Source organism: Aethalodelphis obliquidens, unplaced genomic scaffold (assembly GCF_003676395.1).
Source record: "Aethalodelphis obliquidens isolate GAN/ISIS:26980383/991018 unplaced genomic scaffold, ASM367639v1 scaffold11, whole genome shotgun sequence".
In the NCBI taxonomy this organism is placed as follows: domain Eukaryota; kingdom Metazoa; phylum Chordata; class Mammalia; order Artiodactyla; family Delphinidae; genus Aethalodelphis; species Aethalodelphis obliquidens.
Genome location: NW_020837955.1, coordinates 31,363,605 through 31,380,955, shown reverse-complemented (window position 1 = coordinate 31,380,955; position 17,351 = coordinate 31,363,605). Strand labels below are relative to the sequence as shown.

Below are 17,351 nucleotides of genomic sequence, written 5' to 3'. Positions count from 1 at the left end.
AAACAGCAAAGCAAGAAGACACCCCCTGCAAAATATGTTTAACATAGGCTCTGATTTGCTGAAGGATGCTTTCCAGATGTGCTCTCCAGTAGGCTGCCGGAGAAGCAGGGCTAAGGTAATTTTCTAAAAACAGAAAGAGGAAAAATCTGTTTTGTGTCGCTGTTCCAGAAAATTACCATTCCAGTGCTCTTGCTTTGTCATCCCAGGGCTGATTTGGACAGCATGTTTTTCTAATTGATTTTATTCTGCATAAAACGTTAGCAGTATTAACAAACTTACTGATACTGAGTCATTTAAAAAAATATGTTTTTTCCCCCTATAAATGCCTGGGAAAACGTAGCTTTTCTTAAAATGCTTTTATTCTATAAGCTCATATGACTGAGAGGTTTTAAGTAACACCTCAGGATTCCTGGCTTCGGACTCATCAAATTTGTTTTGGTCAGACTTACAGCCCTCAGTTACACAGATTAACCTGTTCTAAATACATACTTCATTTTATTGCACTTTGCAGAAACTGTGTTTTGTACAAATTGAAGGTTTGCGACAACCCTGCATTGAGCAAGTCTATCAGCACCATTTTTCCAACAGTATTTGCTCACTTTGCGTCTCTGTGTCACATTTTGGTAATCCTTGTAATATTTAAAACTTTTAAATTATTGCTGTATTTGTTATTGTGATCTGTGATGTTATTATTGCAATTGTTTTGGCATTTTTAGCAATAAGGTATTTTTAATTAAGGTACATACATTTTTTTAGGCATAATGCTATTGCTCACTTAATGGACTGTGGTTTAGTGAAGCATAACTTTTTTACGCTCCGGGAAACCAAAAATTTCATGTGACTTGCTTTAAAGCAATATCCACTTTATTGCAGTGGTCTGGAACCGAACCCGCAATGTCTCTGAGGTCTGCCTGTATGTAATATAAGGGCCAGCAGAAGATAAAGATATATGTTTCTCTGTGTAGAGCTTGCTAGATGTTTTTGTTGCAAGGGCTTCACATTAGAATGGACCAGAAATTGGGGAGAAAAGATGAAGGGATGTGAAGTAAAAATGTATTGGGCAACGTGTATTCCAGGTTCTGAGCGAGGTGCTTTATGTAATTGTCACTTAGGTGTCACAGCAACCATTTAAGGCACCTCTAGATACCATCGGCCCCATTTTCCAGGTGAAAAAACTGAGGATTGGAGATGTTAAATACCTTACTAAGGTATTTAACCATGGAAGGTAGGGCTGGGATTAGAAACAGATGCGTGTCACTCCCAGGCCTGTCATTTTGGGGCTCCTCTAAACTGACCCATTGAGAAAGCTTTCAGAAACTAAATGGCTTGAGTTGAAAACCAAGACTTTAAAGCCCTAACATTCACGCTGGATTCAGAGAAAAATGCCAGTGATTTCTTACCTGAGCAGATTAATCAATGGATCCTGTTCCAAGTTTGAGTTGCTAGTGGATCGGCAGGTCTTGCAGTCCTGTATGGGCAGTGGTGTTGTCCCAAAGACTCCTTGAGAAAGGGGAGCCTCATTCGTTGAGAAACTCACCACCCTCTCGGGCAGAGTCTGTCTGCACCCTCTGGCCCCTCCTGAGCCCCAGTATTGCGGGCAAAGCACTCACTGAGGCTGTGAAATCAGTGGAACCTTAGGAAGAAGGCTCTGAAGAAAAGCTGGTCAGACGGTGGGAGGAACAGAGCAATTAGACACTTGACGACTTTAATTCAATCCCAGGGTAAAGTCCAGCACCCTCCTCACTCTCTCCTTCCAGGGCTGTTACAGGCAGTTGGCGATTCCTCTTCCAGTGAAGGCCCCTCTGCCACCACTTACCATGTGACAGTGAACAGGACCTTAACCTCTTTGGCCCTCAGCTTTCTCGCATGTGAGACGAGGGGATCCACTAAAAAGATCTGGTCTCTGTACTCAAAGGAAACCAAACGCCTTGGCACTAAATCATGTGTAATGGTGGAACGGGATCATGGATGAAAATAAGAATGCTTCAGAAACAAGTGGATTTTTTTTCCGCAAGTAGCTTCAAGTGTCCAATAGACTGTCTTTCTGAAGGGGAAGGGAAATCCAAGAGCTAAGTAGTCAAGCATCGTGTTCAGGAACTCTGCTTTATTAGTGTCAGAGCCTGGATCTCTTTCAGGATCTCACAATTCTTTGTCCAGGTCTCCATTCCAGCAACCACACAGCTTGTGTCCAAGTATGGGATTTTCCCTGGGGAAAAAAAAAAAAAAACAAACATTTAAAGTATTAGAATAATCCACGATGAGTGAAACTGGGCATCACTAGTATGTTTTTTACCTGTTCGCCATGACACTATTTTCCTAAAAATGGTAACAGAAAAAGTAGGTAAATGATTTTCCCCCCACTGTCAAAAGACCATCTGCTGTTTAAGACGCGCCTAGATTTTATCATTATAATCATTTTTCTATTTCCAGTTAACAGCATGCTTCCTTTAATATGATATTTTCTGCATAAACCACTGTTCTCTCTTCAGCAGATTTCCTAAGGCCAACTTGGCATTTGCCGGCCTTTTTCTTCCCTTTAAGGGTGGGAAATTTCTCTTTCGCAGGGAGATACATTTCTACTTTAGTGCCTATTCATTTTCTTAGAGAAAAACAATCAGGTTCATCACTGCTGTCGTCATGGAGATTTCATGTCTCCAGAAGAAATGCAGTTGTGGAATTTCTTTGTTAATCCCACACTGGCCATGTAAGCTTTCCCGTTTGCATCACTGCAGCCCAGGCGGAGGAAGCCACTGAAAAAGGTTACGGCGTGATTCTTAACCCAGGGTGGGCAGGAGGTCGTGGGCAGGGGGCGGTTCTGGGATGCTGGGGCTGGTTGGCTACTGGACAGATGAAGGTCCGGGGCTCGCACAACCTACTAGACGCTTGACTCCCAAGGCGCCACGACCTTAGCACGCCCACAGCCCACCTCACTGTCTTCCTTGCAGACTGTCCTCTCCTGGGTCCCCCTCCACATTCCACGGCACCACTGTCTACTGAGCTGTTCACACCCTGATTCTGCCCCCTCCTTTTTGCAGTCTTGACCTTCATTCTAGCAACACCCACCGTTCAGGGCATCCTCCTTCCCTCCTCCCCTTCTGGCCCTCAATCCTCCGCTGGCTGCAGTCTCCAACACCATTGTCCCTCCTGCCTTTGGCCAGTTTCCTGATCCTGCTCTTCTCATCGCTGTTAGAGCAGGGGGGACACAGAAGAGGTCTCAAGCAAATCTTTGCTTAATAACTGAGACACCCAAGAGTCTTCCTCCTCTGCAGATCCGCTCATGTTACTTCTCTGTTTAAAATCCTTCTGTGACTCCCACTGCTTTCAGGATAAAATCCAAACTCTTAGGTCATTCAAGGCCCTTGGTGATCTTGCCAGCACCATCTCTGTCACTCAGCCGTTTGCCTCCCGTGGTCCCACCATCTCAAGTGATCGACTGACAATTTTCTGGATGATGCATGTGTTAGGTGTAGTGGTTGAGAATGTCCTCCAGCTCCGGAGTCCCACTGAATGTGGTCACATTCCAGCTCCGGCACAGAGCTCTACAACCTGGAAGGAGTTACTTAACCTCTCTTTCCCTCAGTGTCTCCATCTGTTAAATGGGGCTGATAGTATCACCTACTAAGGTTGTTGTGAAAATTAAATATGTGAATACATGCCAGACACTTAGATCAGCGCCTGGCAGGTAGAAACACTCCGTAATTATTAAGAATATGGTTACTTTATCACATACTGCTTCCTTCTGCCCGGAGTACCCTCTTCCACCTTTTCCTGAAGGATCCTAGCTATCCTCCAAGTCTCAGTCTCAATATTACAGCCTCTCAGGCTGTGGTTTCCCCCTCTGTAAAATTAGGAAAATGAAGTAATAGCCCTTACCTTATTAGAGTTGTCAGGGAAAAATACAAAGTGTATGAAGGCATACCTAATATATACTAAATACTTCATTCACGTTGTGTTATTTTTATTAGCAGCTTTTCTTACCTTTTATCAAGAGCTAGCCACTGTAGTATTATAATCTTTTTACTTGTTTCTCTTAGCTTCTAGATGGCAGGTTATTTGAGTTCAGGGACAGGGAACTTATTCATCGTTATTATCACGAGCACTTGACCCATCATTCAGTGAATGGAACGGGCAGGAAGTCAGAGCCTTTGTCAATACATGTAATCATTTGCACACGTTGCTTTGAGAGATTTCAGAGGACTGTGCTGCTGGGATGTGAGGATCTTTGGGGAGGACTGTTTTCTCTCTTTGGAAAATACTGGAGACTGGAGGTTAATTTACGACACCATTTCACATGCCATTTGACACAAAGGGAGAGGAAGCCTGTCCTGGAAGAGCTGGGACTCAACTCCCAAGACCCGACACATCCTTCATCTCTGCGATTGACTACATCATGCTGGCTTTTAAAGAGCACTGTGCCAGTAAATATGTAGCAACTGGTTCTCCAAGAACAGCACAAGACCCTGATTTGTAGCACTTGCCGATTACCATTGTGTAAATATTCCCACCAAGGCCACTTTCAAGCTACCACTGTGATGTTAACCAACTCGCAAAATTCGTGAAAAGGTACCAGTCTGCCCGTAATGAGCTGGCTTCAGGAGCACTGTATAAACTTCTTCTGACGTCAGTTTTTCTATCTGTAAAATGTGAATCACAGAAAGTGGCCATCCTGTCTCCAAGTATAAATGGCAGGGGGAGGTGGGTCAAAGGTGAAGGAAACAGGGAAATGTTAGTGCTTTAGCTGTGCTGCATGTGCTCATGATTATTTTGAAACTCTTGCTGTCCACTGGCTTGGTTTTGTCTTAGGACCGGGATCTGTGCTGACAATCTTCTCTCCAAAACCAACCTGTCTGGGGTGATGCTCAGAGCAGTATATCTAGTTTTATCCTCCCAATCAGGGTGATGTTCTCTGCAGCAGACTGACTCAATTAGCCTTTCATTCCAGAGTCCAATTGTGAGTCCGTTCTGAGGTTGTTAAGTAAAATGAATCTGGTGGCATTAGCCTTGCGCTGGAGGATAGTATTCCGCATCACGGTGCTGTTCAGTTAATAGTCTGCTCAAGAGGCTACGAGAAACAGGAGACTCGGAGAGAGTGAGACCTTTCGACCGTCTCTGCGGGGCAGCTGGGAGCGCGGGGCTGCCAGGTCAGAGAGCTGATCAGGTTGTGTGCAGAACTGGAGTCGCAGCTGCCTAAACCACAGTTGGCCTTTGCAAAGTTAGTAGCCCAATGCCATGAGATCATTAACTTTCATGACCCGGGAAACTCTTCTGAAATTAACACTCGATCCAAGCTGGATGCCATCGGTGCCAGTTGAGTAAGCCTGAGTCACCTTCAGGGATTTCCTCTGAAAGATAAATCCTTTAACCAGGCTACAGAAAATGGACAGGTTTTATGCCTTTCAGTGTGTTCAGTTAGAGTCAGAAAACGCCAACTAGGCTTAGACCGTGGGAGAGATCCAGGCACGTACACAGGCATACGCACGAGCCTCATCTGGAGGAGTTTGCCAAGCCACTTAGCTTCAGCACATGGCCCTGCTTGGGAAGCGTTCTAAAGGGCCTGTCTGAGGAGTGTCAGGTGCTGTGCAAAGAAAATGAAGCAGAGCTTCAACACCTGCCCCGGGGAGTCACCGTGATGGAACCAGGCACACGACATACGGGATGTACAGATTGGCACAGGTAGGGAAGCTCAGACACGCCTTGTTTACAAGGGTTCAAGGAGAGACCAATCCCATATGAACCATCCTTTTCAATGTGCTGTGAACTTAGATAATTTCATCAGGCCTTTTAATCCCCTTCCAGTTAAAGTTGTAGGAAAGGGACCCGGAATGTGCATCCTACAGGCCTTTTACAAACCTCTGTGTTCTCCAGACATCCTCCCTTGTTCAGCTCCACCCAGGCAAGCTTGCTTATATCATCAAGGATGCTAAGTAAATACAGTTTCTTGGGTGGATAGAAGTAAAAACAGCTCTGGGTATGTTGGCTGGCAACTCGGGTGAGCTGAGGGGAAGAAAGCTAAGACAAACGTCCATTGTGTCCCATAATTATCAGATAATTTAAATTCTCTTGAAGTCCATTGTGTTATTCACATAGAAACAGAGCTGTGGTCTGCTCGGATGACCTCAGAGGTGCCCCAGCTTTCATTCAGGATTTCTGCAACAATATCCTCTTTAGACTGAAAAAGAGCCAGTTGGCTACAAAGAGCCCTTTTCCTCCCCAGACCGGTGTTGTCTACGGCCCTGTCTTCACTTCTGCACCTTCACCACCACCCAGGTCTTCTGGGTGGACTGCGCTGGCCCCTGGAGGCTTAGCAAACTGCAGACAGATGCTTCGCTTTGATCAGTGGACCCCCTACTCCCAGTCAGACAGTGAAATTGCGCCCTGAGCCAGCATCACCCTGTCCCTTTTGCCTTTCTCTTCAGTTCTGGAAAGGCGAGCTCTTCCTCAGTATCACTTGGCTGGAATAAACCACTGCCCCCTCCCTGGGTGGTGGCTGAGAGATGACTTAGATGACAGATACACGTATTTTTAAAGCCACTAGTAATTACAGGAGCAGTTGGGCTATAGGATCCTGTTTTGATGCCAGGGACATGTTTCCGTATAAAGTAAATATTTTCCCAGTGTGGACCTCCGGTGAGTGTGTGGAGAAGCACATTTCCTAAAGATGCAAATAAGTCTAGTCAGAAATAAATATTGAATGGAAACTTCAAAGCATCTAGATTTCTCCAGTTATAGGCCCTGAAGTCTTCTCTGCAAGGCGCCCACACAGGAGGGCGAGGGGACAGTTAGGGGCGCGCATAAGAGAGGATGCTAATATTGTAAAAGTTCACGTTCTCTGTATTTTTTGGTGTGGAAAAAGGCCTATCAAGGAAGGAGTAAAGAAAAGTTATGTCTGTCCAGAAGCTTAGGCTATTTTAAAGCCTATTCCCCACCCCCTGCTTTCTTCCTGTTGCAGATCTCGCCTGGCGGATTTTTTTACCAACTGCCAGCCGGAGTCGAGGTCTGTCAGCAGCTGCCTAAAGGAGAACTACGCTGACTGCCTCCTCGCCTACTCGGGGCTTATTGGTAAGACTGGGGAGACATGGGATGGGAGAAAACGCCGGTTTACAAATACTCAGACTCCTTCCATTGTAGCCTGCCGCTCCCCGTGGATGTAAAAATCTCCTAGGAATGCTCTGTGCTGGTGTTTTGATGTTGAGTCCTTCAGGACTCGCCTCTGAAGAAGGGGGGAAGAAAAAGGAGGAAAATGCATGCAATGGATGCGCAAAGGCAGGAAGCAGGGATTATTAAAGAACTGGAAGGCAGCCAGTGTGAAGACCTGGGAAGCGTCTCAGTTGGAGAACTGACCGCACAGAACAAAAGTAGGGGGGAGGGCTTCCCTGGTGGCGCAGTGGTTGAGAGTCCGCCTGCCGATGCAGGGGACACGGGTTCGTGCCCTGGTCCGGGAAGATCCCACATGTCGCGGAGCGGCTGGGCCCGTGAGCCCTGGCCACTGGGCCTGCACGTCCAGAGCTTGTGCTCCACAACGGGAGAGGCCACAACAGTGACAGGCCCGCGTACTGCAAAAAAAAAAAAAAAAGTAGGGGGGAAAGCGTGGTTATGGAAGAGGAGAGCAAGTCAAACCAAGTTAATTGAATTGGGGAACTTTGGAGAGGGGGAACTTGGAAGTCATTCAGTCTGGGGAAGTCAGAAAGGCTGTTTTCCAGAAATGGCCCTTTGGAAAGAAGATCCCTGAATACTGGGGGTCCTGCTCGCCATTAATATTCTGGGTAATTCAGCTCCTGGTGGGTAGGGGGTGTTTTGCCTAATTTTTTCCCCTGAGAACAGACATAGCATAAATAGTGTTTTCTGTCCTTCAAGACCTAAGGCGTTAGAGGAACCAGGTTCTTGGCATTCAGGGGAACAGTGCAAATAAATGAGGCACCAGTGCGAGTTGGAAGAGGGACAGAAAGAGGCAGATCTGTACCCAAGGATAAACAGGGGCAGCAGGAGGAAAGGAAGGGCTCCGGGTGCCAGGGCTGCAGAAGCCTTGGTGGCAGGGCTCGCTCACGATTGTCGTTTGAGAAGCAACAGGTAATGAAGGCTGGGGAAGGATGAGGGAAATCACGGTTGTCAGAGCCTGATGGCTCAGCCAGGGTGCGAGCGCCTGCCAGGATCACACATGTCACCAGGCAGAAAGAAAGTCCCACCAAGAGTGACAGCACAGACCAAATTCTTTGTCACCAGAGTGTCTTCAGCAAGAGCCACTGGGAAAATCACTGACTGTACTTAATGCAGGGATATTGCAGGTGCCTGCACACTCATCCCAACTTTTTTTTTGCAAGGATACCTGTGCTCTCTTGGGTAATACCATTCACCAGCTATTGCCCATTCTCATGGATAGGTCCCATGAGCTTATCTCCCTTAAGTCAGCTCTCCAAATTCGCATCCACTCTCCCCTCTTCTTAAATAAAGTAGTCCCTAGTAGGATTATTTATCAACTATGGAATTACAGGTTTAAGAAATAACTGAATTAAGTAAGGAGTGCTCATTGTAAAGAGTTTTTTTTTTTTTAAATACAGAGAACGCAAAGGAGACAATGTTAAAGACGTACAGCCCCACTCCAGGATATAATCACTATTTACACCTCAGTCCGTACCTTCTAGGTGCACATGCTCATGAAATACTCCATATGGCGCCAAGCCTCAGGGCTGCCAGGTGTTTCTGGCCTGAGGATGATGAAATCCTCATTATTTAAGGGAATAACTGGTTGAGACAATGCATTCTGTGCACCAAAATTTATTTCTCTCTTGGGTCCAAATCTTTCCCTCCACTCTGGTCATTGGGTTCTAACTTCTCTCAGGACAAAGCTTGTTCCTACTTCTTCCAAATGGCAGGGATCCATTCTGGTGCCAGGCATACAGCAGATGCTTAGCAGACATACTCTAGCCTCTTCACTCAGCGTTTGGGGTGCCCGTTCCTTTCTCACCCAAAGTTAGAAGCTTCTCTCTGCCGTGGGTTGACATTTTCATCCCAAGGTATAATGGGACATTATTTAGTTCGAGTCAGTAAGGAATGTAGGGCAAAGAAGATATGCCCTTGACCCAGAAGAGCTTAAAAAGAATTTTTTTTCTGTTTCTGAACCAAATATATCCTGTGGCTCACTGGACTGCCTATTACTTCTTAATTCCACAAACTGTATAAAAACAGAAGGCTTTTTGGCATGAGTAGGCCTTGCCTGGTGTGAGCCACCCAGGAGAAGACATTTGGGTCGTGCTAAGTATAAACACATTATTTGTGCCAGTACAGAACTCATCAGAAGAACAATGAATACACAGGAAGAGGTAGGCAAGAGTGACCACCCAGCATTTCTTTGAGGACTTTTGAGGACCCCTAACACAATACTCTAGGAGCCATTGGCTTAGAGAATTTCCTTTGTTTAGTTCCAATTCCATCACAACGTGGAACACTGAATCAGTTGAGAGTCTAGTGAGCAGAGGCCGCCTTGTATACATCCAGCATGTGGGGTAACCCATAAGGGTAGCTTCTAAGCTTCTCTGGGTTACTCTGAAGGAACCTATTGCTTCCGAGGGAGGTAGAGGCAAAGTCCTAAAAGGGTTTTTTAAGATGTGTCAGACCAGCTCTATCTATTTATGAAGACTAATGACATTTTCAAGAAAATGCAAGGGACTTGGCAGCTCACGCGTTCTAAGTTACTCCTCCGCTACTCCATGGCATCTGTACCATTTGTGCGGCGAAGAACACCCTAAGCGCAGCTCAAGGAGTTCCGTTAGAATTTTTTAAGTAAATGTGTAAATTATTTTATGTGCTCAAGATAACTTGCCAAGAAAATGCACTGTTTAACCTAATTTTCCACTCAGCAAACCCATGTCTGTAATCCTCCACGGGCGCATCCACTGTCAGAGAAACATTTGTTTCTTTTTAGGCTCTAGGAAAGGTTATACCATCACACAAGAATAAAACGCCTTGTTTTTTACTCTTCTAGGTACAGTCATGACCCCCAACTACATAGACTCCAGTAGCCTCAGCGTGGCCCCCTGGTGTGACTGCAACAACAGTGGAAACGACCTGGAGGAGTGCTTGAAATTTCTGAATTTCTTCAAGGACAACACGTGTCTTAGTGAGTTTCAAACACAACAGGCAACAAACACACAAACGTGTTTTCCCCTCTAAGTTTAAGCTGGCCCTTTGTGTTTCTTGTGTCTGCCTTCTCTCTCTCTCTCTCTCTCTCTCTCTCTCTCTGTGACCATTCTCATGGATAGGTCCTGTGTCTCTGTGTCCCTTTTTTTCCTGATCGCTGCCAGTGAATCCAGCTCCTTTTGGCCTCACTACGTAATGCAGCGGGGCCGGAGCAAGTGATGAACTAGGTGCTGCTAAGACGGCGAGTCCAGAGGCCCAGGAGAGTGAGAGATGCAAATAACCACGGGTACATTGTGTGGGAAAGAACATTTCTACCCACAGTTGAGATTTTGATCTTGGCAACCAACCCCAAGTCAGTTCCAGCAGTTCTTAAAACCTGGTCAGAATATACAATGTGAAACGCTCAGACAAGTTAGATGGGGGTAGGCCTCCAAGGGCTCTCTGAGAAAACTTAGAATGTTAACATCAGTAGCCCCCTGGATGTTCAGGGCTGGCTCCGAGGAGAAGCAACGGTTCTTGAGCGAGATCGGCTGCTCATGCAGCCAGGAGCTTCAGGAGGTCGGTTATCTCTGGAGATGAGCTGAGCCGGGGATGGGGGGCGGGCGGTGGGCTCTGCTTGGGAACAGTACCGGTTATTATTGCAGGGTCCTTTAGGCAACTTGGAAGCATGTTTCCCAAAGGGAGAGGGATAGAGAGAAATGTACGGGTGTGAGCGATGGGCCTCATCAGATGAACTGTGTAAGCACTGTGCCAGGTCTCCCTTCTGTCCACCGAGATGTGCACGCTCTAGGCGATGATCCCCTGAGATGCTTGAATACCTTATTCGCATTTTGCGGTGCAGCCACCATTAATTTATCGGGTGCCTGCTCTGTGTGCAAATTCAGTCTGTGAGAATTGTACCGTATACATTGTCGCACTGACCGTAACCTGCACCTAGGAGATGCGGGTGTTACCTCCATTTCACAGTTGAATAAATGGCTGGTATTCACCTAAACCAGCCATGCCAGAGATAGGATCCAAAGCCCGAGTTCCTTCCTCTACAGCCCACTGTGACCTGAGGGCTTCTGTGTCAGGCCTGATACTGAAGGGCCTGATGGACAAGAACTCGTGCCTGCACGTCGGGGACCAGGTATGACTTCCCAGTGGGAAGTGCGGACCAAGCTTCACCTACCCCTCTGAGCACTGTGCCCTCAGGTGACAATTTCTCCATGGTGCTCTGAGTGATTTCTAAAGAATTAGCAAACTATTTACTGCACGCGTGGGAAAGCTTTTAAGTGTTACTTCTAAAACCTCCTCAATTGTTTCTTCTGTTGAAAAGACAAATCTTCGTGATTTGCTCAGTAGGTGCTTGGCTATAACCCAATGCTTTGATCATCTTAAAACTAAAACAAGCTTTTGGACACTAAAGTGAAATTAAAATCCATAAAACTAGTCGAAAGTATGGAGACATTTGCCAAGACATTGGGCACACCGGGGAACTACACCTTAAGCCTTTTATTTGGTCTTGACTAAAAAAAAAAGAAATATATATAAGCACGTGCGCACACACACACACACACACACACATCCTCTTTTTCACATCCTGCACACTGTTCTGGCAGAATCCAAGTTTTAATGAAGATAAAGCAATGACAACAGAGGTCAGTGTGAGAAAAAAGATTATACTCACTTGGGCTGGAAAACCACTGCCTCATAGAGAAATTAAAGTTGTCCCTGCTTAATAATATTTTGGTGAAGGGGATAATGGTATCTTATTGTTAATGACTTTTCAATAAAAATAAATGCGTTTGGTCTTCACCGGTGACCAAAGCCAGCCAGAATTTTTCATAGTCATTCCATTTATACTTTGATTAGATGGAACACAGCCTATCAAAGACACAGGGCTGTAAATTCAGTCTCTTGCAACAGGCCCTAGAGTAGAAGGAATTGGAATATGTAGATTCCAACCCAAACGCAATAACCCAATTCTGCTCCCTGCAAATTAACCAAAACCCTCCAATTCTCTTATCGCGAGCATGATTCCAGCCTGTTGTGTACTTCTGGTAATTGGGGAGGAGACAGTTATTTTCAAGCCAAAGTACATGGCTGAGGTGAAGGGAAGAGAGCGGAATGGTCTGGGGGCAGAGATGAGACATCAGTTACTGTCACTCAAGTCCTTTTTCAGGTGCCACCTTCGCCTTCCTGGGCCACGCCATGGAAACTCCAGCTCCCCGTTCCCATCCTGGTGCTCCCTGAACCCCACCTCTGTGTCATCTTCCTCCAAGCATTTCTCACCACCTAATGTATTATATACTTTACTTATTTGCCTCCCCAACCAGAATGTGACCTCCACGAGGACAGGGACTTTTGTCTCTTGTTGCTGTCATTGTTGTCCCCTGCCGATACCCAGCACAGAGCGGTGACTGGCACTCAATAGATGTTCCATTGACACTTGAATGAATGAATGAGCAGGTGGACAAACAGTCTTCCCAAATGGCAAGGCAAACACGCTAGAAATCACAGACAGTTTCAACAAGTGACATGGGTTTCCTGAATCTACATGCCTTAACAAGAAAAAGGAAGGTTTTGCTGTTTTCTTGTTGTTATCCTGGGTCATTTAAGGAAACTGGTCCCCCAAGTACCTCTTTCTTTACCTTCCTCCCACCCGTTAAGCCATGTCACATGGATGGGAGCATTAGAAGCATTGATATTAATTTGAAGCGGTTTCTTACAGCCTAAAAAATGTCGTTTTAGAGAACAAGCTTCCAATTTGCTAAACTTAAAGGACAACAATTTTAGAACAAAATGTCCCTTCTAAGAGGAAGACTAGGCTTAAATTATTCTGTCTTGTATATCGAAAAATGCCAGCTAAGAGTCATATATTAAAAATTTACACATTCAGGTCCCAAATGGAAGAGTTTGCTATCTTATACAATGAATATGAAATAAAAAATTCCTAAATCCACGCCAAATCCCCAAGGACCTGATTAAAAACTGTTTTTTATTCATCTTAGGGAGGAGAACAACACACCATCCAATTTACTTGTGACATAAAAACAATCTAATCCCATGAAATTGTAATAGGATTTTAAAGTTTTACATTTTAAACTTTTCATTTAACAGGGCTGCTCCTTCCTAATTATGCAGATTTTGTTTGGACAACTGGGAGCAAAAAGGGAAAAAATAATCTTACTTAAATTTTCACTATATATTATTGATGAGGTTTGGGATAGATTTTTCTTTTAAAGAAACTGGTTGCGTTTGTACCTTGAGCAATGCTGGGCTCATAGTAGGTGCTCTGTGGTAGCGAATCACACTTTTTTGCTGTTTGATTTTACTGGCTGCCAAATTTCTATGAATGCCACTGAGTTGCCCCAGTATCATAATTAGGGATGTGGTACTTAAAAAAACACTAAATAGACTCCCTCTTTCGAGAACACCGGAATCACAACTAACTGCTGAACAATCATCGACACGAAGACACTGGAATTCACCAAAATAGAAACCCCACATCCAAAGACAAAGGAGAAGCCACAATGAGACGGTAGGAGGGGTGCAATCACAATAAAATCAACTCCCATAACTGCTGGGTGGGTGACTCACAAACCGCAGAACACTTATACCACAGAAGTCCGCCCACTGGAGTGAAGGTTCTCAGCCCCACGTCAGGCTTCCAACCCTGGGGGTCCGGAAACAGGACGAGGAATTCCTAGAGAATCAGACTTTGAAGGCTAGTGGGCTTTGATTGCAGAACTTCGACAGGTCTGGGGGAAACAGAGACTCCATGCTTGGAGGGCACACACTAAGTAGTGTGTGCATTGGGACCCAGGGGAAGGAACATTGATCCCATCGGAGACTGAAGCAGACCTACCTGCTAGTGTTGGAGGGTCTACTGCAGAGGTGGGGGGTGGCTGTGCCTCACCATGAGGACAAGGACACTGGCAGCAAAAGTTCTGGGAAGTACTCCTTCATGTGAGCCCTCCCAGAGTCCACCATTAGCCCCACCAAAGAGCCTGGGTAGGCTCCAGTGTTGGGTCGCCTCAGGCCAAACAACCAACAGGGAGGGAACCCAGCCCCACCCATCAGTAGACAAGTGGATTAAAGTTTTACTGAGCTCTGCCCACCAGAGCAACAGCCGGCTCTACCCACCACCAGTCCCTCCCATCAGGAACCTTCCACAAGCCTCTTAGATAGCCTCATCCACCAGAGAGCAAAAAGCGAAGCAAGAAGAACTACAGTCCTGCAGCCTGTGGAACAAAAACCACATTCACGGAAAGATAGACGAGATGAAAAGGCAGAGGGCTATGTACCACATGAAGGAACAAGATAAAACCCCAGAAAAACAACTGAATGAAGTGGACATAGGCAATCTTCCAGAAAGAGAATTCAGAACAATGATAGTGAAGATGACCCAGGACCTCGAAAAAAAAATGGAAGCAAAGATCGAGAAGATGCAAGAAATGTTTAACAAAGATCTAGAAGAATTAAAGAACAAACAAACAGAGATGAGCAATACAATAACTGAAATGAAAAATACACTAGAAGGAATCAATAGCAGAATAACTGAGGAAGAAGAACGGATAAGTGACCTGGAAGACAGAATGGTGGGATTCACTGCCACCAAACAGAATAAAGAAAAAAGAATGAAAAGAAATGAAGACAGCCTAAGAGACCTCTGGGACAATCTTAAACGCAACAACATTCACGTTATAGGGGTCCCAGTAGGAGAAGAGAGAGAGAAAGGACCCAAGAAAATATTTGAAGATATTATAGTCAAAAACTTCCCTAACATGGAAAAGGAAATAGTCACCCAAGTCCAGGAAGCACAGAGAGTCCCATACAGGATAAACCCAAGAAGAAACACGCCAAGACACATAGTAATCAAATTGGCAAAAATTAGACAAAGAAAAATTATTGAAAGCAGCAAGGGAAAAAACGACAAATAACATACAAGGGAACTCCCATAAGGCTAACGGCTGATTTCTCAGTAGAAACTCTGCAAGCCAGAAGGGAGTGGCATGATATACTTAAAGTGATGAAAGGGAAGAACCTACAACCAAATTACCCAGCAAGGATATCGCTCAGATTTGACGGAGAAATCAAAAGCTTTACAGACAAGCAAAACCTAAGAGAATTCAGCACCACCAAACCAGCTCTACAACAAATGCTAAAGGAACTTCTCTAAGTGGGAAACACAAGAGAAGAAAAGGACCTTCAAAAACAAACCCAAAACAATTAAGAAAATGGTAATAGGAACATACATATCGATAATTACCTTAACCGTGAATGGATTAAATGCCACAACCACAAGACACAGGCTTGCTGAATGGATACAAAAACAAGACCCACATATATGCTATCTACAAGAGACCCACTTCAGACCTAGGGATACATACAGACTGAAAGTGAGGGGATGGAAAAAGATATTCCATGCAAATGGAAATCAAAAGAAACCTGGAGTAGCAATACTCATATCAGATAAAATAGACTTTAAAATAAAGACTATTACAAGAGACAAGGAAGGACACTGTGTAATGATCAAGGGATCAATCCAAGAAGAAGACATAACAATTATAAATATATATGCACCCAACATAGGAGCACCTCAATACATAAGGCAACTGCTAACAGCTCTAAAAGAGGAAATCGACAGTAGCACAATAATAGTGGGGGACTTTAATACCTCACTTACACCAATGGACAGCTCATCCAAGATGAAAATAAATAAGGAAACACAAGCTTTAAATAACACAATAGACCAGATAGATTTAATTGATATTTATAGGAGACTCCATCCAGAAACAACAGATTATACTTTCTTCTCCAGTGCACACAGCACATTCTCCAGGATAGAACACATCTTGGTCACAAATCAAGCCTCGGTAAATTTAAGAAAATTGAAATCATATCAAGCACCTTTTCTGACCACAACGCTATGAGATTAGAAATCAATTACTGGGGAAAAAAATGTAAAAAACACAAACACATGGAGGCTAAACAATACGTTACTAAATAACCAAGAGATCACTGAAGAAATCAAAGAGGAAATCAAAAAATACCTAGAGACAAATGATAATGAAAACACGATGATCCAAAACCTATGGGATGCAGCAAAACCAGTTCAAAGAGGGAAGCTTATAGCTATTCAAGCCTACTTCAAGAAACAAGAAAAATCTCAAATAAACAATCTAATGTTACACCTAAAGGAACTAGAGAAAGATGAATAAACAAAACCCAAAGTTAGCAGAAGGAAAGAAATCATCAAGATCAGAGCAGAAATAAATGAAATAGAAACAAAGAAAACAATAGCAAAGATCAATAAAACTAAAAGCTGTTTCTTTGAGAAGATAAACAAAAGTGATAAACCATTAGCCAGACTCATCAAGAAAAAGAGGAAGAGGACTCAATACAATTAGAAATGAAAAAGGAGAAGTTACAACAGACACTGCAGAAGAAACTCTATGCCAATAAAATGGACAACCTGGAAGAAATGGACAAATTCTTAGAAAGGTATAAACTTCCAAGACTGAACCAGGAAGAAATAGAAAATATGAACAGACCAATCACAAGTAATGAAATTGAAACTGTGATTTAAAAGTTTCCAACAAACAAAAGTCCAGGACCAGCTGGCTTCACAGGCGAATTCTATCAAATATTTAGAGAAAAGCTAACACCTATCCTTCTCAAACTCTTCCAAAATATAGCAGAGGGAGGAACACTCCCAAACTCATTCTACGAGGCCACCATCACCTTGATACCAAAACCAGACAAGGATGTCACAAAGAAAGAAAACTACAGGCCAATATCACTGATGAACATAGATGCAAAAATCCTCAACAAAATACTAGTAAACAGAATCTAACAGCACATTAAAAGGATTATACACCATGATCAAGTGGGGTTTATTCCAGGAATGCAAGGATGCTTCAATATATGCAAATCAATCAATGTGATACAACATATTAATAAACTGAAGGAGAAAAGCCATATGATTATCTCAAAAAATGCAGAAAAAGCTTTTGACAAAATTCAACACCCATTTATGATAAAAAGTCTCCAGAAAGTGGGCATAGAGGGAAGCTACCTCAACATAATAAAGGCCATATATGACAAACTCACAGCAAACATCATTCTCAATGGTGAAAAACTGAAAGCATTTCCTCGAAGATCAGGAACAAGACAAGGATGTTCACTTTCACCACTGTTATTCAACATAGTTTTGGAAGTCCTAGCCACGG

The 17,351-nt window shown here is 44.1% G+C and overlaps 1 protein-coding gene across 1 annotated transcript in view; it reads left to right on the top strand.

The window, feature by feature from the left end:
• Positions 1-17,351, top strand: part of GFRA1 (GDNF family receptor alpha 1) — a 205,216-nt gene that overhangs the window by 158,975 nt on the left and 28,890 nt on the right. Inside the window, exons 5-6 of the mRNA XM_027112690.1 lie at positions 6,950-7,059; positions 9,980-10,114. Of these exons, the coding sequence (XP_026968491.1) occupies positions 6,950-7,059; positions 9,980-10,114 (245 nt within the window). The remainder of the gene's footprint in view (positions 1-6,949; positions 7,060-9,979; positions 10,115-17,351) is intronic.